General features: G+C 39.7%; 1 protein-coding gene across 1 annotated transcript; it reads right to left on the reverse strand.

Annotated features, from left to right (window-relative positions):
- Positions 1 to 746: 746 nt before the first annotated feature.
- HACD2 (3-hydroxyacyl-CoA dehydratase 2) lies at positions 747 to 27534 on the reverse strand. Its single transcript, XM_086615589.1, has 7 exons — positions 27389 to 27534; positions 20980 to 21097; positions 20608 to 20626; positions 16101 to 16189; positions 9887 to 10008; positions 9038 to 9216; positions 747 to 6730 (listed from the first exon to the last, which is right to left on the reverse strand). Exons 1-7 carry the CDS (start codon positions 27517 to 27519, stop codon positions 6648 to 6650), a joined length of 741 nt encoding a protein of 246 aa, XP_086471715.1. The 5' UTR covers positions 27520 to 27534; the 3' UTR covers positions 747 to 6647.
- Positions 27535 to 27799: the final 265 nt, after the last annotated feature.

A 27799-nucleotide genomic window follows, 5' to 3' on the forward strand; every position in this document is an offset into this window, starting at 1 on the left:
CTATGGCCTGATCTGCAGTCGTGTATCACCAGGAACCCAGAGGACACTGGCCCATGAACGCTCACGTCTGCCCCATGCTTGTACATACTTGTATGCCTAGGGCATGTTTCCACATACCATTTGATTTAACAATAGTTTTGAAGAATAATTCAATTACCTTCAGATTGCACAGTTTACTGCTGGTAGGGCTTTGACAATATCAACTGTTAATTTCCAGTCTCACTAAGTAAACTAACCAGCAATGTCTTGCCTTCAATTTCACATCCATTTTCTTGCTCATGCAAGAAACCTTTTCCACTGTTCCAGTTTGCTAACTTCAGAAAAGTTAAAGTGCTTTATTTACTTAATTCAAATTGCACCAAAGAACCAAGTAAGGAAGCACATTTAGTACTCAAACCAGTAACTTTCCCAGAAGTAGTTTATACACTGGAACAGAGGTCTAAACCAGAACATCTAAGCCAGTGCATCCACTTCCCTGTAATCATGCAATAAACACCTAGTGGAAAATGAAAAGGACTTCATGTCATCAGCACACCAGACGAAACATTGCAGCATTTTCATTACATTCTGTTATTCTGCCTTAAAAAAAAAAAAAAAAAAAAATCTTTGGGAAGCACAATGGCAGCTCTGTACTCTCCAGTACTTCTCCTCTTCTTCCATCTCATCTTTTTATTCACTGTTATTAAGTACAGAAGACCAGCACTCAGTATCTTTTTCTTATCCAGTAAGTGAAGAGGCTGTATTCTACCTGAAGAAACCTTTAACTAAAAGGCAAAGTGATTTCATAAAAGCAACCTAGTGTTAGGTTGCTGACTGGAAGGCCCTCGACTTCCCATATCCTCTCCAGAACTGATTTTTTTTTTGTAGGCATGCTAGATGCAGAGGAAACAAAGGGCTGACCTTTAATTGACATCAACTTAAAACTAATTTTAAAGAAGATACTTTAAATGCCTCTATATAGATATTCTTCAGATTATTGCTCACTGTTTAGAGTGAGACTAACCCACTGCAGTGCCCAAAAGGCTGAATGTAGATCACACAGCAAATATGATTCTGCAAGTTCAAGCGTTCAAACTAGAAAATGTCAGTATGAAAGTTTTTAATGTACACTTGCTGTAAGTGATATTTATATATGGTGACTATAATATTTAACAGTGCCTAAATGACAGCTACAGAATGGTTTGCAGAAGATTGTGTGGACTGTCAGAAGCAGCAGTCAAAAAGACAGGACAAAAGGCAATGCATTGTTCACAATTCAGCTGAATAAGCATCTGCAAAAACTTCCACTACTGAATTTCCCAATAAAAACATCTTCCTTTAGTACCAGGTAATGTAAAATTTCTATGTATAAACTATACAGAATTAAATTAATCTACAGAGCGTCAGTTTGTTGTGACACAGTATGTGCAAGTGTAACTAGACATGGAAGTGTTTCTAAATATTGTGAATTATGCTTTTATAGTGGAAGATTGAAATAATATGCTTAACTTAAAACAGTAGAAAAATTAAGTTATAACATTGACAGTAACATCTCTTGCCCTAATATTAGCACATTATCAATGTCAGCACATCAAAGAGAAAAAAACACATCTCTGACAATACTAATGCCCAGCTAATTTGTGAAGACGCAAATTCAGATCTTTCACATCTGTAAAGGAAAATATTATTCTGGAAATCAGTAATCAACAGTATTAAGAGAGTTTTAAGTTTTCCACATCTTTAATTCCAACTGCTTCAAGGTAGCTTTCAGAAACTACAGCAGCTTTATTAATTCCCTCACTACAGTATTAGTTTTCTGACAAGTCTGGAAGAGTATTTGTTTAGGAGATGGGAAGCAGAATTTAAGAGCCACTTAATACTGAAAGGAAGTTCCAGGCAGTCAGGTAGCTTGAATCAATCAATCCCAACTCTAGAAATGCTCAGTCCATACCAAATGAAACTCAAAACACACAGATATTCATATCTTTTTATTTTATACTCAGCACACCAGCACAGATCCTTCCTCAAGCTTTATGCCAAGGCTTTATTTAAGATGAGCCTTAAATACGATCGTGAAATTAATTTGCTTACAAACACAGAATCCTTATGCTTTCCAGACTTTGTGATGTTACCTTAGGTAACTAAAACTGTTTCCACACATACTGTTTTCAAAATGCAAAAAGGAAACACAGATAACCAGTAATGGTTACTCTAAGGCACAAATGGAGCTCAGCACCACTCTTCATGGCATAACATTTCAAAGAGAAGTTTTTAATTACACAGTAGTGCTAAGTCACAGCTATCATGCGTAGGACATGTGCTGATGCTGGGCATGACATTATTTCATCCATTCTGCAATCAAACAAAAAAATCACTGTAGTTATGCAATCTTATGACAAGCATATGCCTAGAATAATAGCACTCACTCTGCAACTAGTACCCAGTTCCTCTTAGAGGATTATAATTTGTTATTTACGAGCATTAACGGCATCTAGACACAGTATTTAAATCTCTCTCAGGAAGTGTTAAAAATGCTAAGAACGTTGCCATGGTAGCAGACAAATTATATTTAGTAGATGAACTCTGAAGCATTCTGTTGCATTAGTTAAGCATTCCACTATATTTATAATGCTCAAACGATCTTGGTTTTGTAGAAAACCATCACCATCTAGAGTACAGATACCAGGAGAACAAAGAGCCCGCGTTCTATTGAAGATCCTTCAGGAAGTTTTAAGTTTGAATGTTAACACACTCAGTTAACATGTTGTTATGAATACCTCTTTTAAAAGTAAAAAGCAGAGCATTCGTAACAGTATTAAGTTCCTTAATTCTTTTGTTTGAGCTCAAAAGTGATGTATGCCAAAAAATCTTGTAAATTGCAAGGTACACATTATAAACAAATGAATAAAAACACAGCCCTAATTAATATTTGTAAAGTATCTACTTTTGTTCCTTAAACAGTAACAATACCACATATTTTGTTCAGAATTATTTTATTTGGATTATAGCAATTAGTATCACTAATCAGTAGGCCAAATCCAGGCAGAAAGCACAGAATCAATTTCACAAGGCAACAACACGGACTAGTGTTTTAGCATACAAACCATTTCACTGCATTATCAAGTAGAAATATCTTCCAAACATGCATAAAAAGTCTATGCTTAATCTTTCAGAGCTCCAGGTAATACCAGATTCCTAAATATACAAAAAATACATTTAACTTATAATAATCTTCATGAATCAGACTTATAAAATTACAATTTTTTTCTTCACAACATAGAAAAAAATACAAAAATGACTGTATATAGTTTTCACCCAAATTTCGCTGACATAAATATACATCAAAATGTATGATTTGATGTATACTCACGAAAATTAAGCTGAAAAATAGGTTTTAAAATGACACTGCAGATTGGTCCACACAAATGCCAACCTTTCTACTGATAAATTAAAAAAACCCAACTTTGATAGAAACATCACATTGTGAAAAATTACAATTTACCTGCACTGTAACCAGCATCTTACTGTAATTTACAATATGAACATTTCTACAATTCCAGTTGTAAACTACACACTGGTAAAAACCTTGGTCTTTTAGAGGGTAATGACTAACTCGGACAAAGCCAGCATGGTAGAACATAAAGTATTGTTAACTGAACCAGTGCACACCACACAAAGACTACCAAAGCAGAAAGCATGTCTGCTGCAGAAGTTTAGTGATGCTGATGGAAAAATACAAGCCAAGTAAATAGCCTGTGGGGGGGAAAAACCCCAACCCTCTCGAATTTGTGACAAAGAGTACTAATCAAAGCTGCTTTTATGAAGTTCACACGAACCACGTTACAATTTCAGTGACAGATGAGGGGAAATTTGTTCTTATTTTACGAGGACAAAAAAACCCAGACGTGTGACCAAAGTCAATATTAGGGCATCGCACTACAGTTCTTACTCAAGATCGCCTCCCAGTGATTTCCATGGAAGCTAAACTTGCCAAAGCGCTGCAAGCTGAAGTGCTGGAATTCTTGTATGTACTAACTGCATGTTCATGCCTCAGAATATATTTTTTTACATCAACTTTGCTGGTAAGACTTCTTACTATCAAAGCAATTTCTTTTTCTTCTTTTAAAAGGATAAGTAACTCCATTTTCTTTTAAAAGGTTGTCGTTTATTTGCATTTGTGTGGTAAATTAATATTTCCAATTAAATATTCCATAATAAAGCTTATTCAGAAAAGACGGTTGTACAAGCCTTCTCCCTACTGACAGCTCTCTCTGCTTTTCCGTAGTGCAAATGCTATCTAATACAGATCTGTACTACATCTTTCTCAGCAACAGAGCTAGGAGTTTGTTTCATATAGGAAAATTACACAGCCATTTCTTTTTGCACTTTGAACCAACAAATAAGAAACCAAATCTTTTATTTGGGTGCAGAAATCAAATCAAGAAAAGTTCAGGAGCTGAGCATGAACAGTATCCAGTAACCTGAGCACATCACGAAATCAGATCTTTTAGATGATATCCTTCAGAAATACTGACACTAACTCCTTTGATAGCAAGTATAAGCAAAATGAGATGTTTTGGTCAGAGGTGGAAGTTTACACTTTTTGAACAGCGAGTTCAGTATAATGCAACATTTCTCAGGTCACAACAAAACACCACATAACCTAATGGAGAAATTAATTGAAATTGCTGCATCTTGGAATGCAAAACCACTCTGAGGTTATAAATGGCCATAGTGTTTTTGATTACAGCCAGTAACTGTCTTCAAAAGGTTTAAAATAGAAGCAAAGATCATTATTGTCTCTTACCCTCTCCCTGCTTACAGTTGTCCTGTTTGTGTTGAACAGGAAAGGTGTTAAACGTGTTACTGAGTGCTAGGAAAATTCTGTCAGACTTTTTGATGGAGCCAAAAGAAATTATTGAAAAATGCAAAAATTTTTTTAAAAATAGCTCTGATAAACATAAACCAAAATAATCGTAAATCAGCTCTCCCCAAGTGCTAGAACTCTTGTGCCCTTAGGACTTACGTTTAGGGAGAGCTGCGATATGTGAAGCACAAGTAACTGGGACACAGATACGGGCTGTGCCCAGGGGGAGGTGCTGGCAGGGGCAGCACAAGACCAGTATTGCAGGTACAGTGGTACTGGTCACAATTCGTTTCTGCACTGAAGTCACGCTTTACAATAGGGAAGCCACAGAAGCCCTTGTGTTGTTGCCTGGTGGCTCTGACTGGCTTAAGACAGGACTATTCAACTATCAACTCCTAACAGAGCAAAGACCATAACCTACATTTTCTTTTGCCTTTGCTTGGATATCTGTTCATTTCCCTGCTCCCTTTGTCCCTTCCATTCCCTTCCACACCCCGCCTCCAATCAACAGTTTGTTCATAGCTTGGGGCACTGCTCACACAGCACTGGCGCATTCTGCCTTGCCACAAGGTTTTCTCAGATCTTTCATCTTCTGTTTTATCTTCCCAAGGGGAGGCTTAGCCTGAGAACCCAGAGAAAGCACCTAGGAAAATTTAACTTTCTATGGTCTTCTGCTCTTTGAAAAAAGCAGATGAGGGAAGGCTTGTCCAATCTGCAAAAGCAGTATGTAACACATGAGATAAGCTGCTTTCAAAGAAGGAGCTTATGACTTTGCAACATTTCAGAAGCTGAGTGCCTGGAACTGCCTGCTTGGATGTGCCAGAGTGATACACATCAGTCACTTGAGAAAAGTCAGGTTGAGGAACAAGGCCCTCAGATGATTCCACAGTAGACCAAGTAGTCCTCAACACTGAAAGATGAGTGCCACTGAGTTAGTGGACAGTAATTAGAGATGATAATTTTAAAGCAAACCAGCGAGAACTGCACCTGGTTTTGGGTGACTTATCTCCGTGTATTGTTTAGATTCATTACTGATATCACTAGAAATGTTACCATTAGTATTATCATTTTTTTAATATTTAAAAAAGTATCCAGGGATGCAGTACTTAGAGGAATTTTAATGTTTCAGATAAGCATTATAGCCTCTGAATTAACATTAGCAATTGAGAACCATCTTAAACAAGATCTTCAGAGAACACACTCTGGTCAGACACCCTGCTACTTAAATTCCTAAAGAATCACATTCCCCTCATTTCCCATAATTGGTTTCCTGTTCTTGTTCCCATCACCTTTTAAATACACAACCTACCTTTCTAAATTCAAGCACTTTGCCCGGATTACATTGTCCACTGGAGTCTCTGACAAAATCCTAGAGTATTCCAGAGCATATTGTTTGCTTTCACAGCAATACATACAGTTTCTGGCATGCAATCAAGCACTTAAAAAAAAAGAGGTATCAGTAATACAATCCCAATTCAAGCATTTAGTGGGTTCAACTTCATCACTCATACTGCAACCTTCAGGCATTCAGTAATGAAAACCACTTAGCACATCATTTAAGGAAAAGGTTAATTGCCAAGCCGTATAAAGTTTAAAAGTTTTCTGAAGCACTGCAAGCCGAAAATTATTTCAATGTTTACATTGTGGAATTTCAGTGGAATCAGATTTATTGGTTATTCTTGGTAAATTATTGGGTTTTTACCTCTGACTTATTTTATCTTGATATATTCTTTATAAATGTGCTGGGTATTGAAAATCTGCAGCATTTTGATGTTTGAAAAGTTCTGAAAAAGAGCTGGAATTACTCTGACTTCTTGTGTTCTTCAGTGTGGGAGAGTACCTTTCGCCTCTGATGTAGCATATGAAAATACAGCTGAGGAAAGACTGAAGAGAAAATAGACGTAAGTAAATAAAGTATGAAATGAGGCTTACATGTCTATGTAAGATGCACAGTTACATAGTCAAGGTCACCAATTCTCTACTAAAAGAAAACATGCTTATCTGCTTTCCACTCAAGTCATCTATTGCCTTTTATTGTTTAAAGAGAGTAAGTGATACTGTTCTCAGGCTTCAAGTAATGTTTATTTTTTGCTAGAGCAACCACATTTTTCATCAAATGCAAAATGCCTTATTTAACTGCGCATGTACAAGCAGGATGACAAAAGTTTCCTGAACTGCACATGCACAATACAAAGAACATACATTGCAGGGAGGAAAAGTACTTCCAAGGAATGAAATTTCCAGATTTGTCTAATTTCTTACAATTCTATTGTCACTTTTTCAGGATCTAAGGAAATTTATACAAACTGATGCCTCTTCCATCTCTTCTCTCTTTATCCTCCATGCAAAGCTGCTTCTCCTCCTATTTCTAAGACTACATTACGTGGTATGTTTGCAGAACAATGAAGTAGGGGATGGAAAATATACATACATAAACAGCAGAAAGCTAAAATTGCTGTGAGACACTAAACCTTTGTGAATCATATGTAAATTAAACAAGGTCGGCATCAGCCTAAATTGTATCAGTTACACATGCAAAGCATTCATCATAAACATAGGCCAATGACCTAAACTAATTCGTGTACTAAATTTTTTTTCAAGCCAACATTTTTTCTTTTGGCTTTCTTTACCCTGTATTTAATTTCCTGATTGTTTCCCCCCTATCCTGATTCACTCCACCAGTGTTAAGCTGTGAATACATCTGTCCAGAGACATAATAGAACAGAGAGCCATGTAGTTTCTCCATTAGAGGTCTAAGTAATGGGGATCCATTATAGGCAAAGAATTTAAGGACATCTTTTCTAGCACAATGTCAATTTCGACAGACAAGTACTACACTTAAGAGATTTAAAGTGAGGTAAGTGATAAGGTGCAACTATCAAGAATGTAAAAACTCAATTTTTAACAACAGTTTTCAAAGCTTGCTTTCCTCGTGATATTCATTCTCAAAATTTCCAAGCTCTTCAGTGGGTTCAGAAGGTCGAACTCTCGCATAGGTAACTTTCATGAATGAACAAGTGGACTATGGTGTAATCAACGACTGCAATGAACATTGCTTTTCTTGTGTCTCAGGAGTACCACAGGAATACCTCAACGTGAAGAAAAGGTAGCTAAGACTGCTTGAGTTCAAGCAGTTGGTTCTCAGAGTTAATGTACCGATTCATAATCATAATTTAAAAAATAATTTAAAAGACTCCATTCAAGTTACACATCTAGCAAACAGTAACAGATCATAGAAATTACCTCATTTAAGAGACAACAATTTTAATGGAGAAAGCAGGGTAAAATAGTTACTTGGGTTCACTGTGGGTTCCCACCCACATGTCCTGTCAACTGTGATTGAGCTACTGCACAAGTAGTAATTAATACTTGTGATTATTTTGACTAAAACAAAAGATATTATTCTGTTTGCTTGGAGTTAGTAACATCACCAGTTTTGGAGGAGGGGGACAAGGTGAAACAAAGGCATGAAAAGTGTAGGGTTTTTTTTTTTAAGAACAGCTGGAAAAACTTATGAACTTTGATGTTAGAATTACAAAATGGTTCACTGAAAGTGCTAGTTACAGAGACAGCCACACTACTGAAACTTAAATCTTTAAATATGTTTTATCATTCTGCACAAACAAGGTTCATATAAAGACAGCTGGAGAGATAGCTAACAGCAACAACATCATCACTACGTTAATCTACCAGTTGGACTTTATTTGCACATTTAAATTTGCTAAAGGCTTCTGTGTTCCTATTACCCATTTCAAAGCAGCGAAGCTAAATCTTCCTTCCATCTATAGAAACATCAACTAGAGATTATGTCTCAACAGAAATAGTTCCCTACCCACTAATGCAAAAGCAATGTTCTTATTCCTGATAAAGAACTAAATTTTAAAAAGCTGTTTGAACTTTGTTCTCCTAAAAGTCTGTAAATGGGGGAAAATAAATATGAAGATGTCAACAGTTGCCAAGAAGTACCACAGTTATTTTCTATTCCAAGTGTAAGAGAAAAAACATGTATTGCTGTTTCGCAGGTGTTGGTAGAAAGCAATCCTTGTAGTTTTAACACTGACTTTTTTCTCTAGATAATTTTCCAAATTAATTTTGCAAAATTAGTTAGTCATATGTATGTTAATTCCACAATTATTAGCTTTTCCTGTAACAGCTTTTAATATTAAAAAAAAATAACAAACTCGTACTTACTTGGAATGTAAGAGATCATAACCAGGATCAGGAACGTATAGTAGTCAAAAGAAAAATTGTACTTGTTAGGTAAACTAATGGAATACAAGCCAGACTGCCTGACGAAGGGCAATGCAGCATATATTGTGAGTAATTCACCTGAGACTCCCATTGGATACAATACTATAAACAAAGTGTACCTAGAACAAAACATTTACAGAAAGGGTTAAAGTTATGCTAAACTCTGACAAAGTATTTGTTAAATGTTATTACGATATTCAAATTTTAAATTCCTCAACTCATTATTATTTCCCTTAGCTCTTTTTTGATGAACATTACTGTAAGGTAAGTATTCAAATCAGCAATCAGTTTGAATTATTTAAAGATTACTTTTGAGAATCTGAAAACTATCTTTAAAACTATTCTCCTCCTCCTCGCCCCTCCTCCCTTCCTTTGTTGCTTCGATTTCTGAACTCTTTGATAGAGGTCATTATATTACTTTAAATGGGGCCAAACACAGTTGAAATTAATCAATGACTTTATGATTGTTTCAAGCACAACCCTTGGATTCCAGGGTTACTGTTAAGCGTCAGTTCACTTACGGTTACCCCTTACTGTTAAATGTCAGTTTCAGACAAACACAATCACTTTGCCAATGGGAGTGAGTTCTGACAAACTCCTCTTTCAGCTTACAATGTAGTAGATTTTTTTTTAACCCAGAAATCTGCTGGAAAGAAGCTAAGTCGTCACATTCACAAACAGGGCAATTACCTCAAGGTAGAATCTAATTTTTTGTACTGCAACTATTTCACAAGATAAATATCCCTGTCAAATCAGTGCTTTAAGGCTGATTTCTATTATGCCACCTACCTGGCCCATTTGATGAGATAAGGGAGATGGTTTAACAAGCTAAACGTATAAAAAGAATAACGGATTATCTCAGTGATTGTCCAGGCCACCACAAACAACAGGACGCTATCTTCAGTTTGTACCTGTAAGAAAGAAAACAAGCTCAGTATGAATTCAAGTGTTACTAATTACTCACCAGACCTAAGAAAAGCTCAAAGAAATCAATTCCCACGGGTTGTTTTACTGCATCGTTTTTAGAGAGCAGACTTCAAGAATGAGCTTAAAAGCAACATTAGTAACAACAGTAAAACACCCTTCTTATCATGCTCCATGTTTTTCTAGTTGCTTAAGAACAGCTCTGCTTGGCTATCAGGTAACTTAAAACCTCCCATTCTATGCGAGGTAAATTAGTACAAGAAATCCCTGAAATGCTGAGAACAACTTGTAACTCTTCCTATTCCTGTAGAGTACCAGCTTCAATTTCAGTCCTATGATTGCTTCCCAGTGCACCAAGCAGAAAGGATGCTAACGCATTAGTCCAACACTTGATATCTTGTTTAGACTTTATATTCTGATCCTAGTCTACTACTTCTGAGTAGAAACACTGTTTTCCTCTCTCTACAGATAAGAAACTGGGTCGTACTTTAGAGCAGCAGCAAAACAGCTAAAACTGGGACACAGGCTGGGAGAAGAGAAGAAACAGCAGCTCAGAACGTCTCACGTCAGGTAAGCTTGACAACTACCTGCTGCACTGCTCGTGCTCCTTTTCCTGCTTATTGTATCTCCTTTTTCTGCTTATTGTATCCAGCATAGTTCTTCTGATGTTACACTCAACCCATTATTATGTTTCACTGCTTTACACCTCTTAGAGCTTTTATTTCAGACACACATCACTGAACCAGCTTTTACTCCCTTCACATATTGAAGGTTAATCTTCAAAAGCATGTATTTTTAAATGAGTTATTAGATTTGGAAGCATAATTATGAGGTTTAAGTTTCAGACAGAATAACACTGATGAAGAAGTATATGGGGTCACATACCCACACTACAAACTCTTGAGAGTAAATATGATTTTTATGGAGCCCTCCCCCTCCTCCCCTCAGGAGAATTAAGCAGAATTCTCAGTTGTATGTGTACCTTGAGCCCAAATTCAGTAGAACGTGGGAACAAAAAGAGCTCAACCACAGGAGCCTTCTTTTTTTTTTTTTTTCCCCCTCCAACTCTTGTTCAAAGCGAAAAGGAATTCAGTATGTATGGGTATGAATTTTGGGCAACATACATGTACAAACAAAAAAAGAAACAAGAAAAATCTATGGGCAATCAGAAAGCTTTTAATAGGTTTAATATGAAGGGACTGACCATATATTTGGGTGTAAAAACGCTCCTGAGGATTACCCATAAAAAGCTCTCTCTGTTACAGACTACAAAACTCAAAGATTTGTACAGAAATCTTGGAATATCCTGGAATGTAGAGCTGCTGTTAATCTATATCCTGCTGTGTACAACATTTCAAGTCACTTTCATTGCATTTTGCAGCAAATGCACCTTGTCCTTTTTCCACGTGAAACTCTACATAAGCAAATTATCATTAATCTCCCTTACATCATTATAGAAGAACAAAATCCAAAAGACATTTGAAGATTTTTCAGAGAAGAGATCAAATCTATTTTTACATTGCTACAAGATCCTAATCCTGTCTGGGGGCTGCTTTACAAGTAAGACTTGGTTCTCAACCTGGAAAAGTTAACAGCACTTCACAGATGATGCTCTTCCCGAAGAGCAACATACTTCACAAGCACTCCAGAGCTGCATCTTCTGGTCAAATCAGGAGTAGCAGCTTAGTGAGTTTATCTAAAACCAGGTGTCACAAACTGCAACCAGTACTTTGAAACCGCACTTCTTTCCCTAACTATGGAAGTCAGTAAAGCCAACAAACAAAAATTTCTAGCTTGAAGTAGCACCCAAGAACACGAGCAAGGACAAGAAACCGTGAAGCTAACAGTGAACGATAGATACTCGTAGAAGTAGAAAATCTGGCAGTTACAATCCAGTTCTACCACAGGACTTCTGTTAACACAGCCTTCTCAGGTCTAGTCTTTCCCATCTACTTTAATGTTTAGAAGTTATTAAAGCAGTTCACGCCGTTATAAAATACACACACACAATCCTGTTAAGGTCACTTAAAGAACCACTCATCGTGCCTGTATAGCTTGCGTCTCTATTTAAGGAAGAAATAATACTGGAAATTTGTGCTAGTTTTCACACAAAAGTGACTATCCAGTTCTCAATTAGCTCCATTTTGGACAATAAGGAAGAGTACTGCGCGTTTTCATATTTTGACTACATTCCACAGCTCATCATTAAAAAGCATGTTTCTTAGACACTAACGGATCTGTCATAAGTCTGTCACTATTAGAACATCTCTTTGAGGACTGACAATTTTTCAATACTTCAAACAAAGATGTGAGATGCACGTTATCAAACCCCTGGGAACTGATTTACAAAACAGGCTCTCAAGAGTCTTATTCATTTAGGTACTGCTAATGCTCCATTTGTACTGTTCCTCTTCCAAGTTGAGGATAAGGAGGATAGTACAGCCAATAAACAGTAGACCCTTAATAAACCACTAAGCCCAATGCTGCCCTCAGAGCTCAACTTCTCTTCCTCTATTTTTTCATGTCAGTCTTTGAAGGAGGTGTTAGACAAAGTCAAAGCACATTTTACACTTTATTTACAACTTATTTGTCCAACTGCCTTAATAAGGGTCAATCATACCACGAGTATAATTTCTTGGCATGTGTTTCAAAGCAATTTATCATCAAGGAGGGTCCTGAATATATTTTAGCTTTTCTTCAATACGATGATTAGCAGACAATGTTTGTTAAAATAGAAGATAATCCACAGCCTTTTAAGATGCAAAGATGAGAACTGGGAACTGACAAAATAAAGCCTGAGAGGTTTTTACTGTTCTCCTTGCATGAAAAAGGGAAAGTCTACAGATTTCTTCACGTTAAGAGTAACAGTTTGACAAATTATTTGTAGAAAATTTCAGCTAAACACATACTTAAGCAATCCAGTGCAGAAGAGCAGCACTATGCAACTGTAATGATGAAACAGCACATCTCCATCCAGACCACCGGTTCTCTGGTGCATCAATTATTAAAAAAAGACAAAGCCAAACAAACAAAAAAAACTCAAAAAAAAGCCCCAAAAAACTTTCACAATAGGCACAAAGGGCCTGACAGACATCTGTGTTGTACAGTATTACTCAAATTTTACATAGATGTAAAGCAGTGATGAATCAGGCTTTTCAACTGCATTCACCCATTTAGAGTTCTAAACTTTCCAGCATGGACTTTTTACTACAACTTGGTCTTAAATATCATAAATTAAGATGCTCTTCCCTCTTTAAGTATGCTTTACCACTGATTGAAGATGTCAATTCACAACTGTAGATACTGGTGTCTTAATTGCCAGCTCAATATGCTGTACATGTCCTCTTCCCACCACCCCTTTTGACTCTGTGTCCTGGAAAGGTTCCTCTAAACACACACTGTACTTACACGCAACTCGTCTGTAACCACAACCAACTGGATAAGCACTAAATCACTGCCGATGCCATTTTTCAGTTACCCATCAGAACCGGGTGTGGAATTATCTATCAGAATGGAACTCGACTAAGGCCTGCCATGATGTCACCACATGGTCTCATTTTTCACACAAGTTCAAAAGACAACTTTGAACTGAAGGGCATCTTCTCTCCTCCTATGCCTAGTTTCTTCTAGCTTTTCACCCCAGTCTGCTTGTTTTCTTCCCTCCTTTGCAGGAGAAACAGTAAAATCCACCAAACCCATTACATTGGAAAGGGGTAACAAAGTGACTGCCAATACTGTATTACATGCCAGGCTCTCCTCCACTAAGCTACCAGCTACAGATACGCTGGAGGGAAGGTGAATCTCATTGCTACCCAAAGAAGTGTGCAGTGCTTTAACATTTGCCATGCTTTAACATTTATTATAAATACTTCGATATTGAATTTAACAACACATCAGCACTAAATTCAACAAAAAGCACAAACATGTTAGTGGCAAGAAGCATGCTTCATATCACATCACATATCTAGAAGTGTGTTCTCACAGAAAGGAGGGATGCAATACAGATGTTTCTTCTTTTAACTATATTATATACGAAAACAGTCCAGAAAAGCAAGATACTGAACAAGTCTCACTCAAGAAGTTAAAGAGAAAAACTGAGTTTTATTTTACAAGAACCTCATCATGCAACTGCATAGCTTACAAGTTCCATAAAGCTGTGTGAGAATTTAATCCTGGACTTCACCATGGAGCTCACTTGTGCAGACAGTCCTTTAGAGAAAGTAGAACACTTGTGACACTTTCAATACATCTCCCTAGGTGAGAATGCATGCTCTCTGGTTGGGGGGAAGGGGAGGGGTCAGAACACAGCCTCTTCATTTGATTTATTAGCTCTAAGGCACAGATGAAAAACTCATCACAGGATTCCTCATCCTTACTATTCTTATGCCCACTTTCTAAGACATTAACAAAAACTAGCACAGAATACAGTCTCTCAAAAGACTTTAACCAAACAACAACACAAATGTGAGGAAAAAAACTGCATGTAGTATTGTTGAAAGAATCCTTGTTAAAAACAATCTTTGTTAAAAACTGAATGTTAGGCTGAACTTGTTGCTCGCATTTTCTCCCATTTTGCTGTTTTTTTCTAGTGAGAACGTAGGCATAAGTTTCAAAAAACCTAACCCACAAGCATTTTACAGACTTCCCTTTGATGTCTAACAGACAACACATGGAATAACTCTAATCCATGCAATCCAACCTTTAACATTTGGGTTACTTTGAAACCAGGAAGCAATTCACAAAAACAGATTATTGCTGTTCTTTATGAAGCACCAAGTACCCCAACATTATACACGGAATGAGCAAAGCTACAGGCATATTTCTTTAAAAATACTTTATACAATGTATCTAAAATCTAAAGTCTTGGGATTATGGCTTTTTAGAATTCAAAATCTAGTTTTTATCTCCAGTGAATTAACAGAGACTGGAGTACACTTATTTGCACCAAAAGTGAAATCCATCAGAAAGTAAGCATTTACAAGATTGAGTTTATTGAGAAAAATAACATTCCTCCACTTTAAATAGCATGAAACTAGGGCTCCACATGAGCAAGCACCATGGTATCAGAAAGAGCTGTTAACTGCTAGGAACTACAGTTTCTTACGTTATTCCACATGTGGATGGACACTCTGATAATAGGTTTGGAGTAAGGAAGAGAAAAAGCAGCTTCCTTGAAGACTTGGTAATGAGACAAGCTCCTTAAGACATTCTCCACGTCAAGTCACAAAAGGTCTTATGCATATAATGACAAAAGATGACCATGACTTATTGCAGGCAGCCATGCTGACAATGGCACCAAGACTAATTTCCTTCTTTAATGAGAAGAAAACCAGTAAGACTGGTTGGCTAAAGTAACAGCGCAGATGCTGCATATCTGGGCTACAAAAGGTATTTGGATGACATGAGTCAGTCAGCATGACCTGTATCAATTAAAGTATGTTTAAATTTTAAAATAGCTGTCAGAAATAATTTTCACATAAGATTGCTTCCAAAAGATTCTGCAGAGATTTTTATCAAGTACAGCAATATTTGGTGTAGTAAGCAATGAAGAAAAAACACCCAGACCCCAAAACCCACCTACACTTGAATGTAAGAAAAATGAATGAAAAGATTACCCTGGAAAGCGGTAACAGAGAACATCCAGGCATTGCTGTGCGCCAACAGTTGAGGGGGAGCCTCCACATGCCATGGTAAAGAAAGCAAATTGTGTATGAAAGAGGGGGGCAGTGAGGATATTTTGCTATTAATTATAGCACTAGTGAGATCAATACTAAAAGGCTGTCCCAAATTCTGGGTTCCGTATTACACACCGGAACCTCTTTAACTTTCAGTAAGGACTGCAAAATCTGTTCAGGAGCTAGATGTCTGAGTGAGAGAATCAGACCTCAGACTATTTGATTGTCAAGAAAAGATGACGTCAGGTTTATTTTTATTTCTTTTGATCTACAGAAGTTCACACAAACAATGTCACATGCTGGGATACAAACAGAAGTCATTTAAAGGAAAATAAGGAAGGGACCAACACTTGCTTTTCAGCATGAGTCATTAGTTTTTCTATCTATTTTGTATTTTAACTTACCTCTTTTACACTATGTGTTACTGCCCACGTCAGGAAAACCCTTGACATCACTTGGAAAGCAGTCAGAACAACAGAAGAGGGAACAATGCCTGGAAGATATTTTGCAATTAGTAAATATTCCTGACTATCGAGGTGGAAGGTGGGGAAATAAAACACAGCTACAGCGAAGCCCAGTTATTTGAAATTTTTGGAAAGAAAGCATTTAATTTTTTTTAATTTGAGAGTATGAAGTCTATCCTGTGTTGCATTTATACAGCTCCTGACAAGACTGTGCATCAAAATGCGAATAAAAGTAATCGGTCTTGTTGCAAGCACAGCACATTCCCTAATACACGAAACAGCTGAATAAGATGATAACTTCAGTCAAATAGCTTTTGGGATACAGTCTTTCAAATAAATCCTGTTTGATTAAAATATCCAATATATTCTTCGTTACTGTGATTTAAAGAGTAAAAACAATAAAGATGTTTTGCACAGTATATCTCAAAAAACAGCAAGCAAAAAAGTGTAACTACTTTGAAAAATCACTGATCTAGCCCATATTCTGATAGATTCAAAGTTTGCAATTCCTTCCTGGGAATAAAAATTTTTTTAAAAAAAACAAAACCCAAGGAATAGCTGATATATTGGTAGGTACAAAAACAATTTTAAGATTTTCTCAACTGGATTTTGCTGGCTCTTCTAAGTTCTGAGGTGCTAATTAAACTGCCACCAAAAGGATACTATACACCCAAGTCTGACAGCAGGAATAGTTTTAGACTGCAAGATTACACAAAATTTCTGAACTTCAAAGCACAAGGTTTCATTTTCTTCCAATAGCATGATGAAAACAAATGCAAGAGCAGTTACAGCTCCAAAAATAGAGTAAATTAAAGTGCTTCTAAAACTAATGCAAACCACAGCGACCAACACAATAGCCTCAGAAAGACATAAAGACCAAACTGGAAAGCGGAAGAGGAAGAAAGACTAAGAAAAGCCAAAAGCAAGTTTCATTAGAATTACTTTCAGTCACAGTCATTATGTTAGTCTTCTTTCAGAGTAAAAAGGGAAAAATCCTACACACACAGTTCAGTTTTATCACATATTGTTCATAACCTAATTTCTGTTGTAAAACCTCAGGACAGAATTTCAGTTACTCAGCCAACAGAAAAGGGGGTGCTATAAAACCCCACAATCTGTACTCATTAAATGCTCAGACCTTTTCTTTTCTGCAATTAAGATCATCCCTTCCTAAGCAAGATAACCTAATGTTCTTGCAAAGGAACCTACAAATAAGCCAGAAAGACTGTGTAGTGACCATTCAGATCATCTCACAAGTAAGACAAAGTTTTTCATTATAGTCAAGACAATGCCAATCTGTGTCAAAAACAGAAGATGAAAATAAGCAACTCACCAGCTACAGTTTATGTAAACTTGCCTCTAATTATTTACTTACTGCACTGAAAAGGTATCCAACAGACAATTTTAACTTGGTATTTTTAAAAACATGTCACCACTTATCCAACACTGCACGTGCTGGAACAGTGGCTGACAGAGGGCTCAGATCCAGAACCATGCCCAGACATCTTCCAGATCCTGGACTAAGCCTTCCACCTCCAGCAGGAAATCCTCCAATTCCCAACAAGTGTCTCCTCTCTCCCAGAGCTCCTGACGGAGAACAGGCTGTATGCATAGCTTACAGGTGGAGCCCTCGTACCCCTCCTAACTGAGCAGGTTAAAGCAAAGCCAGCTAGTGCTAACCTTGGCTTACCAGAGGGTTACTGGTAATCATCACTATGGTAGGAAGCGATTGCTGGTACTGCGGCGATTCTGTAGGCTGGGCCTGTACTCACCAAGGCCTTCTTGCTTTTCTCCATTCCCTTTACAAACTCTGTACTACTATTGCTTCTTCATTTTGGTGGCGCTTATCACCTCTTTCCACACCAAGTTCCTCCAGGCAGAAGCTCTTCCATGCTATCAACGTCATTCATACACTTGGATTCTGTCTGCTAAACAAGTCAAGGAACTGCATGTTCACTTTCCGTTTGCCTGTCCTTCAGTCTTCCCTCTTGGTCTCTGCGATACGTTACCTCCTCTCTCCACACAGAGCTCTCCTTCCTCATTTTTTAAATCTTTGCCACATACCAAGGCTCTGTTCTTAGCCATGCTCGATAGAGACATTCTCCTATCAATCTTCATATTTTGAAAAACTTGCCTCACAGATGCTAACATTTCAGATTCTACTGAAAAGATGCGGAGAGAAAAGTTATGCTGATACACACAGCCATCTGTCAGAGATAAGCTCCTCTACTGACAGAGAATTACAGCTCTAGTTATAGCAATTAGTTTTGCAGGGGCAAAGGAATCTGTAAATTTCCTGTTTCTCCTTGCACAGAAACTTTTATCAGAAAAAGTAAGTAAGAGTCGGGCTACAGCAGACAGCTGCAGTGTATCCAGCTGTGCAAAAATACCCCTCATTTTATTTAGCTGACAAATGCTTCCATTAACAGGGAAAAAAAACCAGAATCCATGGGCAATGTTAATAAAATAAGTGGGGTTTTTGTAAAAACCTTTGTTAGGGAAAGCAAAAAGATAGAGTTATATGTTATAAAATGTTGCAACATTCCACTAAGGGCTCTCTTCACTGATATTGAACTGTGTGACTGAGGATAACATGGGCTAAATGGATCCACACTTCGAATCAGCGGAGCCAGCATTATTAGCTTTGCATGCAGACAGGCTGGTACAGTCATCTTCTTTTCTGCTCTGCACGAGCCTGGAAGGTGAAACACAGGACTCTCTCCTGCTATTCACTGATTTGGGTGGACATAACACTCCAAAGTGCAAGGAAAAGATAATCCAATTAATTTTTTTTACATTTTCTTAGATTTAGTACTTGTAAACATTGGCATCTGCACACAAGTTTAGCGTAAGAAAACAGCAGAGCGTTATAGATTTACAATGGTAAAATAGCATTTTATCTGCAAGTTTTTTTTGCCCAGTGTTCTGAGATTTAACTTGTCCTTCTTACCACTTTTTAAGTAAGACTTCAAAAGTTTCACATTTTATTATTAATTTTTGACAATTTTTTTAAAAGTAAGTATGGTTTATTATGGTAAAAACTAGTAATTGAGATTTAGTAAAACAGAACAGTATTGGAAGGACTGCATTGGCATCACAGGCAACTATACGATACGTATAGGTTACTATGAGAAGCCTTTACATTAATTTGAGGAGTATATGATCATTCATTTCTTGAGATGATCTGTGCATAGCCTACAAACTGCCCTTTATAAGGTAACATTTTCAGAGTAAGGGAATTATGCAGGAAGGGCAGAAGTACTTTATCAAATACAGCATTCGACTGCCCTCTGCTGACACATTTATGTATATGCTTTTAAGTTTTCCAAATGTCACATTGGGTTATTCAAAAAAAACCCAAACAACTTTTGCACAGGAATTCAATATGAACCTACTTGTACCACAGCGATACACCCTCCCGTACGTAGACTGTTTGTACGATACGTAAAAAATAGCAGGTTTGTAGCTGCATCTTTAGGAACCTTAATGCTGTCTCATTCTTTAAGTAGTGGCTAGCTAACACTCAAGAGAGGAAGGAGCTCAAGCACATTTAAACCCACAAGATCAACTACTTGAACACAAAACTACCTCTTTGTGAAGACTGGATTGCTTAGAAAAAACAGAGTTAAGCAAAGGTCTGCAGACAGGCACTGCTCCCTTTTGTGGCACACTGGCTTTGATCTTACAGAGACTGCGGCACAGCATCCATCTGTGACCGAAACTGCCAAATGCTGAGGCCAAACTGTCTCTACTCACGACGACCAACAAACGACACACGATGCAATCCTCTCCCTCGGGCATGAGACTCCGCAGGTGGACTGAACCATGACACTGCTGCTGACCCCAGACCACATACACACAACTGAGTTCCTGCTGCCCAGCTAACAAACAAGTTACAGAGAAGCCCTGAGTCAAGTCTTCAGTAACTCTTACTCTCCCAAATGGTTCCATTAAAGCACAGCCGACTCTGGGATAAAGCGTGGTTACCTCTGCCTCATTTTACAATGTATATCTATGCTCTATGGATGCAGGCAAAGTTTCAGTGCTTGAAACATTTTTTTTTTTGGAATTTAAATTACTTCCAGCTAGAAATACTTTTTTTTTTTTAGGAAAGACAGCTTCGTACAGAATATTATAGGATATAGAGATGCAGAGTAATGATTTACTGTAAAACATTTATAAACTGCACTAAGATTTGTAGCATTGGAAGGATCTAGATAAAAATAGAATGTCAAGCAACTGAAAACCTGTTACACTATTTTCCTTTTTTGTGATTTAACTTGCCAAACAATTTAGTAAAAAATTGGAATGTACTTCAAGCAAAAATTAGTGAGTTATGCCAGAAAAAAGTCTGGCAATTCATGGACCGTAACATTTTTAATGCTAATATATTGCTAAAACCGCAGTCTTTGATAAAAATAATAAAACTGAAAATTTGCAAGCTTACCAAGCGCACAATGCAGGATCTAGAACAAAAAGAAAAATTCAAGTCACTAACATTTCAAATGAAGCAATTCAGACACACATTTAGTTCTATCACAAGAGCTTAAGATTCGGTATTTGTATTACAAAGATTAAGCTTAATATTTAGCTCTGCTCCCCAAGCTAAATAGCAGACAGTAAGCTGCTCTCTGCTTGCTCGAAGGAAAAATTCAGCATTTGTGTGAGGCATATCTTATGTTTACCTTCAAATGACTCTATAAATGCTAATGAGAAAATGGGTACCTAGACAGCACTGTTCAACAAAGGCTGCCTTATTTCTCCTAACGAAAACACTCATGCAAATATTAGTAACTCCAGCGAAGAACACTACACCTACCTCAAGCAAAGCTCCAGTCTGGAAGAATTTCAGAGGCTTTTCTATTGAATAGTACAGGCTATGGTAGCTACCTTTAGCCAGGTATGCTCGAACTAGCCCAACTGCAATAACAAGCCATCTGAAAGAGAGAAAAAAGTCTAAGACAAGGAGACATTAAGCAGAGCATAATTACAAAGAAATCCTTAATTTATCAAAGTTAAAGATTATGCATTTTTAAACATCTTTCAGCACCAACATGATACCAATACCTTTAACGTCTAAGTTTATTTTTCAGTGAGCTGTATTTAATCTGGTTATGGAAGGTATTCATGACATTTTAAATAAGATTAGCATCAAATTTTGTTTAGTTTAAGCAGAAAACCATTTACTGCTAGTCAAAGATGTCTTACCATATCATAACTTAAAGTAGTATGACTTGACTTCAACAATTAAGATTCAAAAGGCATTAATTTTAATGTTTCAGTTCAAAGGAAACCCTCAGACTTTAAGATAGACCATCCAGCTTAATTGCTAACATATATTTTATGAGAAATAGTTACAGACAGGTAACTGCAAGAAAACTGAGCCTGCTAAAGCCTTGAAGGTGGCAATAGCCATTCCTGTCCCAACTTTCCTTTTTAAGCAACAAATGTATCTAGACCTATGTAAGTAGTGCCTATATAACTATACTATAAACAATGTGACCTGTTAACCTTGCTGATTTTCCCCTCAGGTAATCTAGGAAGAAACTCTAAAAAATTCTTCCTCCAGTCCTGGCTGATGGAGTAATATATTTCACTACCACAGCTGTCCAGAGTTGGTGTTTGCCCACAACCTCAGAAATTCTTCAGCGAAGCCTAGGACAAGCCACAAAACTAAGGTGAGTTCACTCTGGCAAAACGCTTTTTCATTTGAAATTAGCACCTACGGTTAACTTTAGCTTCCGACTGCTCAACTGCTTGTGGCAAACATGGGGAGAAGGGCTGGTCAACAGGAAGAAGGAATTCTTACCAGCGGCTCCCAAACTTTGCACTGACAGGCTCATCCTGGCTGTCTTGCCCTCAGCTGCTTTTAATGCCAGCCCACTTTATCTCCACCTCCCTGCAAACTCAGAAATGCTGCTGCAAAGTTTGTGCTGACAGCCACCAAGTGTCTCTGCTAACAACAGGACACCTCAGTGGAAGTCTGTATGGACATGCAGAACATCCCCTGACTATGCAATAGCTTTTTACCCTTTGGAAAAAAATCTGCAGCTGCGGTTTTGCAATAGGGAAGATGAAGAAATTCCCTTAATTTAAAGCATATTAGATGCTTACAAGTACCACATTAGTGTAGGTATTATGAAATATACACAATTATTGTCCCAAATGTAATATTTGTTTGAAATACACTGTAAGTTCAGATTTTCCAATAAGAAGTAACTCTGGCATCCAAGTTTGTGTTTGTAACAACATTTGTTAGTACAACGAAAAAAAAGCTAATTTCATTTCTGCCTGGACTTCTCAGAAGATGAGCACCAAAGAAAAGCAGTAGGAGTGGGAAAGAGAAACAGGGAATGGGACACAAGGCCTCCTTTTTTTCAGTAATGACAAGTTATTTCAGTTAAAGCTGTCTTGTGAAACCAAAAGACAAACATTTGGCAAGTAATTGCCATTTACAAAGGGAGAATCAGATTCAACTGGTATTTGGACTTCAGTGTAGAATAAACCAGTAAGCACTACAGTAGTTACGACTCTCCCTTGCAACACTGGCTGCTGCTCCTCTAGAACAGTAAATCAGAGCAGGTTGACGCTGTCCCGTTCGTATCTGTCAAGTTTCTCCATTTTTCCCAGTATTCCGTGTTTGTTGAGAAACCTCACTGAATTGAGCAATTTCTCAGGTTGCACAAGATACCAGTTCTTGGCTGAGCCTGTTCTCACCTTAACCGAGTGACTGCTCCCAGAGGAGCTCCAGCCCCTTGCTCTCCACCCTCCTTGCCGGATCACTCACTCCAGAAAGACTGTACTTTCCATCACCATAGACCACGTCTCTCTTTTAATAATAAAATTACTGTCCTTCAAAAAAACATTTGATACAGATCAAAGTAATAGTCCATACAAAATTGAAAGCTGTGCCTACGTTGCGTTGAAGATTTTAGTACCTCTGTCCTGCTTCTGTGATCCTTAAATAGCTCTTCACCTGCTATGACTAGAGAAAATGGAATAGGAGCAGGTGAAAGTGAGGAAAATCAACTGAAAAAGCAACTTGGGGAGAAGTTTAAAAGGGCAGCAAAATGCACCACTATCACACAGAAGCTAAGCTGTAAGTTAGTTTTTCCAGCTTTCTCTGACCTAGACACTAAAGTCTACCTGACATTCCAGCTGGAGTTACATTTCATTAAATTACCACTGCAATGCTTGTAAGCTTTAAGTTAGACTCTTACACTCATTGATTAATCCAAAATAAGGAAAACAAATACTGCATACACACAATTTAACTTTTTTGTACTTTCAGTTGCTCAGACTTGATAAACAAGCTTCGTGCTCAGTATAATTGCCTTTATTTCTCTTACAAATTATTAAAAGGTGTTTTCTTATGCAAAGTGTACTGAGGTTCTCCATCATTTATGCAAGAGAATACAGCAAAGTTATGCAGTGAATGGACCTGAAAAGGGAGAAGTGTACTTTGACTCTCGACCACCGGTCAGTGAAGATGTGGACAATGAAACTTACAACCCAGAACACTCTTTGATCGACACTGGTAACATGAACCCTTGCAAATTTGAAAGCTACTACATTAAGATCTATCTTGACGAGTGAAATCCTTTTGAAATTCATTGTTTACACCACCATCAGCTGCTTCTACCCAGAAGTACTAGTCAGTTACTGCACCCGACTGAAAATAAGAAACATAATCACATTTTAAAGCAGCTTGTCAAACATTGACACTCAACTCTAACAGAATACCCTCTCTCCCAGCTCCCCCATCATTCAGTGATTTCAGTTGACCATGGTTTTTAGGAAATAATTTCTATGCTGCATCTACGCCTCCAGAATGAGCTTCCTATGCCAGGTCAGACATGACTACGTGACTGCGCGCTGTGGCGGGAAAACAAGTGTTTGACTGAATGCAAGAGCAGAAAGATGCAATGCTTTCTACATCTTAATGCTTTGAACCACGGTCAAAATAAGCCAAGCCAGGACAGCTGAGAACCAACTGCAGGCTGGTCGTTCCCTGTTGTGTCACGTTGGCCCCTTTTCTGAAAAGAAACACCCAAATATGTGAATCAAATGGTAAGTGTACGCAGCTTCACTTAGGGATCCACGAGTGTATATGCTTTTTCTACTGTTTTGCTCTTGCAAAAGCCATTGCATTACCAGGAATCCATATACTACACGCGCTACAGTATAAAATTAGAAAGAAGATCTATTCTTTTTAGAATCAATGTTTTCTTTAGATAAGTCAAGATAAGTGCAAAGTAAATACAATAATTATGCTGAGATTTTTCAATTGTTACTTGATCCATTTTAAATAAAGCTAATACCTAAGGCAAATACAATATTAAAACATTTGCTCTACTACCTGGTTATTGCACAACAAAGCTGTTGTGTGCTTCAGTTTAAAAGCCACCTTTTTGTAAAGAAAAACAAAACAAAACAAAAAATTACTTTAAAGAAAAAAGAATCTCGTGCTTTTACAGCATCACTTCATCATCTGGGTTTTCACAATTCTCTTTCCGAGGCAGCGCTGTCTGAGAAACTAAGTCTGTGCACTCTTGATTGACACCGGGACAGTAACTACTGCCACCAGCTGTGTATCAGTCTTCTCATAGCAAGAAATGAGCTTCTGCCAACCAACTCCTGAAAAACTACCCTATTATGAAGTCTTCCAAAAAGAAGAAATTAACTAATAAGGTTTTTCTTCCTAAGCTCAGCATTGTATATTGCGGAATTTCAGCGGTGTCCAAGGGAAGCGCAAAATCCTCATCCATTTGAAGACAAGTCATCAGTCAGAGCCCTCAGAGACCTACCCCAAAAGAAGAGCAGTGAGTGACAACACAGAGGTATGAGCCCTGATCACAGGACTCCTATGGGAGCTCCCCAAATCACAGAAATCATCACAAATATGCCCAGAAAAAGCTGCTCACGTTAAAGCACCATAAGCCACGCTCCATCCAAGTCTGGAATTTTCTAGGTTTGGTATAAATCAGGAAAACAGGTAACATCGTGATCAAGATTTATGTGACAACAAGAAGCTAAATACACATTTATGTTATTTACTTCTGAGTTTCTAACACTTGGATTTGTTTTAATTTTTTCTTCAGAGGAAATAAAAATTTCATATGCTCAGGAATTTGCCTGCCATGATAAAACTTTCAGGATCTTTAAAGAAACTTTCCATTTACACTGCAATTTCTCTCTCAGGTTTCTGAGATCTTTTATAAACGTAAGTGAACTAAACATGAACAGCTCAATGAGCAGCCAAATGCCTTCACTTTTAAGAAGAGCTCAAAGAGGTTAACTTCTTAACATTATGCAGGGAGATCACAACAGAACTGAAGAGACCTCCTGACTGCCTGGACCGTGTTGTATTGCTCATGTAATTACGTATTTCTGAAACAAGAGATTCATTTTTACCAAACTGGGGGGTAATTATCATCCCCCTCATTATCTGCTGAGGGTATAAACCTGCTGAGCAGTTCTACTTCACAGTAACACACCTTCTGGGTAACGAGTACCTTACAAGTACGGAGCTCTCCCCTCTCAGCTACCTTTGTTACATAGGTGTAACTATCTTACAAGCTGAAATAGCATCAGCTCTCCCCAGCAAAGATAAGAATCCTCATGTCCAATTGCCTTATGAAAATAAATCATATCTGTATTAATTCTATACTATTCTTCCCCAGAAACAGTGAGACCAGTCTGTTTGCCTGACTCCTCACCCGTCAGGCATTATCTAGCAGAAAACAGGCTCATTTGGGATGCATTTTAAAGGCCCTTTTCTCCTCCCACCCGAATACCCTCAATCTTTCAAAAAATGATTTTATTTTTGTCTGGATTTCAACATGACTCTACAGCCTCTTAAAAAAAAAAAACAAAACAAAAGGAAAAAAAGAAAAGGTCTCCTTTATATGCATTTGAGAGTCCTCAGTTGTCGCTATTTTCATTTTTGTGCCTGAGAGCACACCTGAGGATGCACCAACCAGCCCAAGTCTCTATTTTGCTACCCAGGGCAAGAGCAGAGCATCAAGCAGGCCCAGGAGCTCACATGTGGCAAGCAGCAGCCTTCCGCTTCACCCAAAGCATGACCCAGCTGAAGGGCTGAGGGGCACCTCGCAGGGCCCGTACAGGGTGACGGCTCTGCCTTGTTACCTACTGCTACGGATCGACTCCCTGCGTTTAGGCTCCCCTCTCTGCCGCCAAGAGCTGCAGTCCGCACCACAGACGCAGCGAGGCGAGAACGGTGGTCTGCACAATCGCCTGGGTGAGGAAATAGTTGCAGAGCAAATTAAGGCATCAGCCATAAAACACAGCAGTTCCCAGAGAACCTGCACGTGTGCTGCTCCCCTAGTTTGTCGTGCAGGAGGCACGTGGAGGAGGACAGGCGGCAGAGGGGCTCGGCCGGTGCTGAGCGGGCCGGCTCCCGGGAGCTGCCAGCAGCGGGATGCGCTCCGGGGAGCACCGGGCGGGCGCTGACCCCTCACCAGCGCTGGGTTATCGTCACGGCGCACGACGGGAGAACCGAGCGAGCGCGCAAAGCGGCGTTACACGTACGCACAAGAACCCCCCGCAGCACGAGCAGCAGCACGAGCGGGTTTGGGCTGCGGCGTTTTAGCACCATCGACAGCGTGAGGCGCGACCGCCGACAGCACCGGGGCAACGGGAGCGGCGGCGCGTCTCCGCGCGGTGCTCGAGCACAGCCGAGGCGGCGTGCGCCCGAGGGGCGGACGGGGACTGACAGAGCAAGGGCACGGCGACGGGGAGGACCCGATTAGTTCGCCCAGTCCAGCTCCTGCGGCGCAGGGGAACTCGCCTCCCGGCCCCGCCACCCGCCGGGACAGCGCCGGGGCCGCCGGCCGGACCCACACACGGACCCGGCCCCGCACCCGCCCGGCCGCAGCCCGTCCGAGCGGAGCGCACCCGGCGCTCACACACTCCCGCTCCGCTCCCGGGGGGCTCCGCCGAGCCTAGCGGCGCCGGGGGGAGCCCGCCCCGCCGCAGCCCGCACAGGGACCGGCGGAGAAGCGGAAGCCCCGCGGCGTCCGGCCGCCTCCCCGTCCCGCCAGGCAGAGGGCGACCGGCGCGGGGAAAGTTTCCCCGGCGCGGGGGAAGGCGGCGGCAGCCCCTGCCCCGGGGAGGCGAGCGGGGCGCGAAGGGGATCCCGGGCGCGGGCGAGCGACGTGCTCCCGCCAGGGAGACCCCCCGCCGGCGGCCGCCGCCCGCCTCCTTACCCCGCCGTCATCACCACGTTGTAGATAACGAGGTAGGCCGTGGCCAGGGCGCCCGGGCCCTTCCTCCGCCGCGGCGGCTGGCTGCCGTAGCCATTGTCCGCCCGGCTGCTGCCGCTGCCCGACGCCGCCATGTTGCGCCGCTCCCGCGGCCTCCGCCCGCTCTCGGCGTACGGCGGGGCCGCGGGGCGGGGCCTCCCCCGGCGCCGCCGCCATCTCGGAGGCGGGCGGGGCGCTCCGCGCAGCCGTGCGAGCTGCTGCCTGGCGGCGGGAGCGAGCCCCCGGGCGGCGCAGCCGGGTCCGGCGCGCTGCGGTGCAGCGCAGGGTGGGGACCCCCGCGGGGCGCTGCGGGGCACGGCCGGATCCTCGTGTGCCCGCGGAGGGGAGCGCGGAGCGAGAGCGGTGACGAATTCC

This window comes from Tauraco erythrolophus, chromosome 8 (assembly GCF_009769465.1).
Source record: "Tauraco erythrolophus isolate bTauEry1 chromosome 8, bTauEry1.pri, whole genome shotgun sequence".
NCBI lineage: Eukaryota > Metazoa > Chordata > Aves > Musophagiformes > Musophagidae > Tauraco > Tauraco erythrolophus.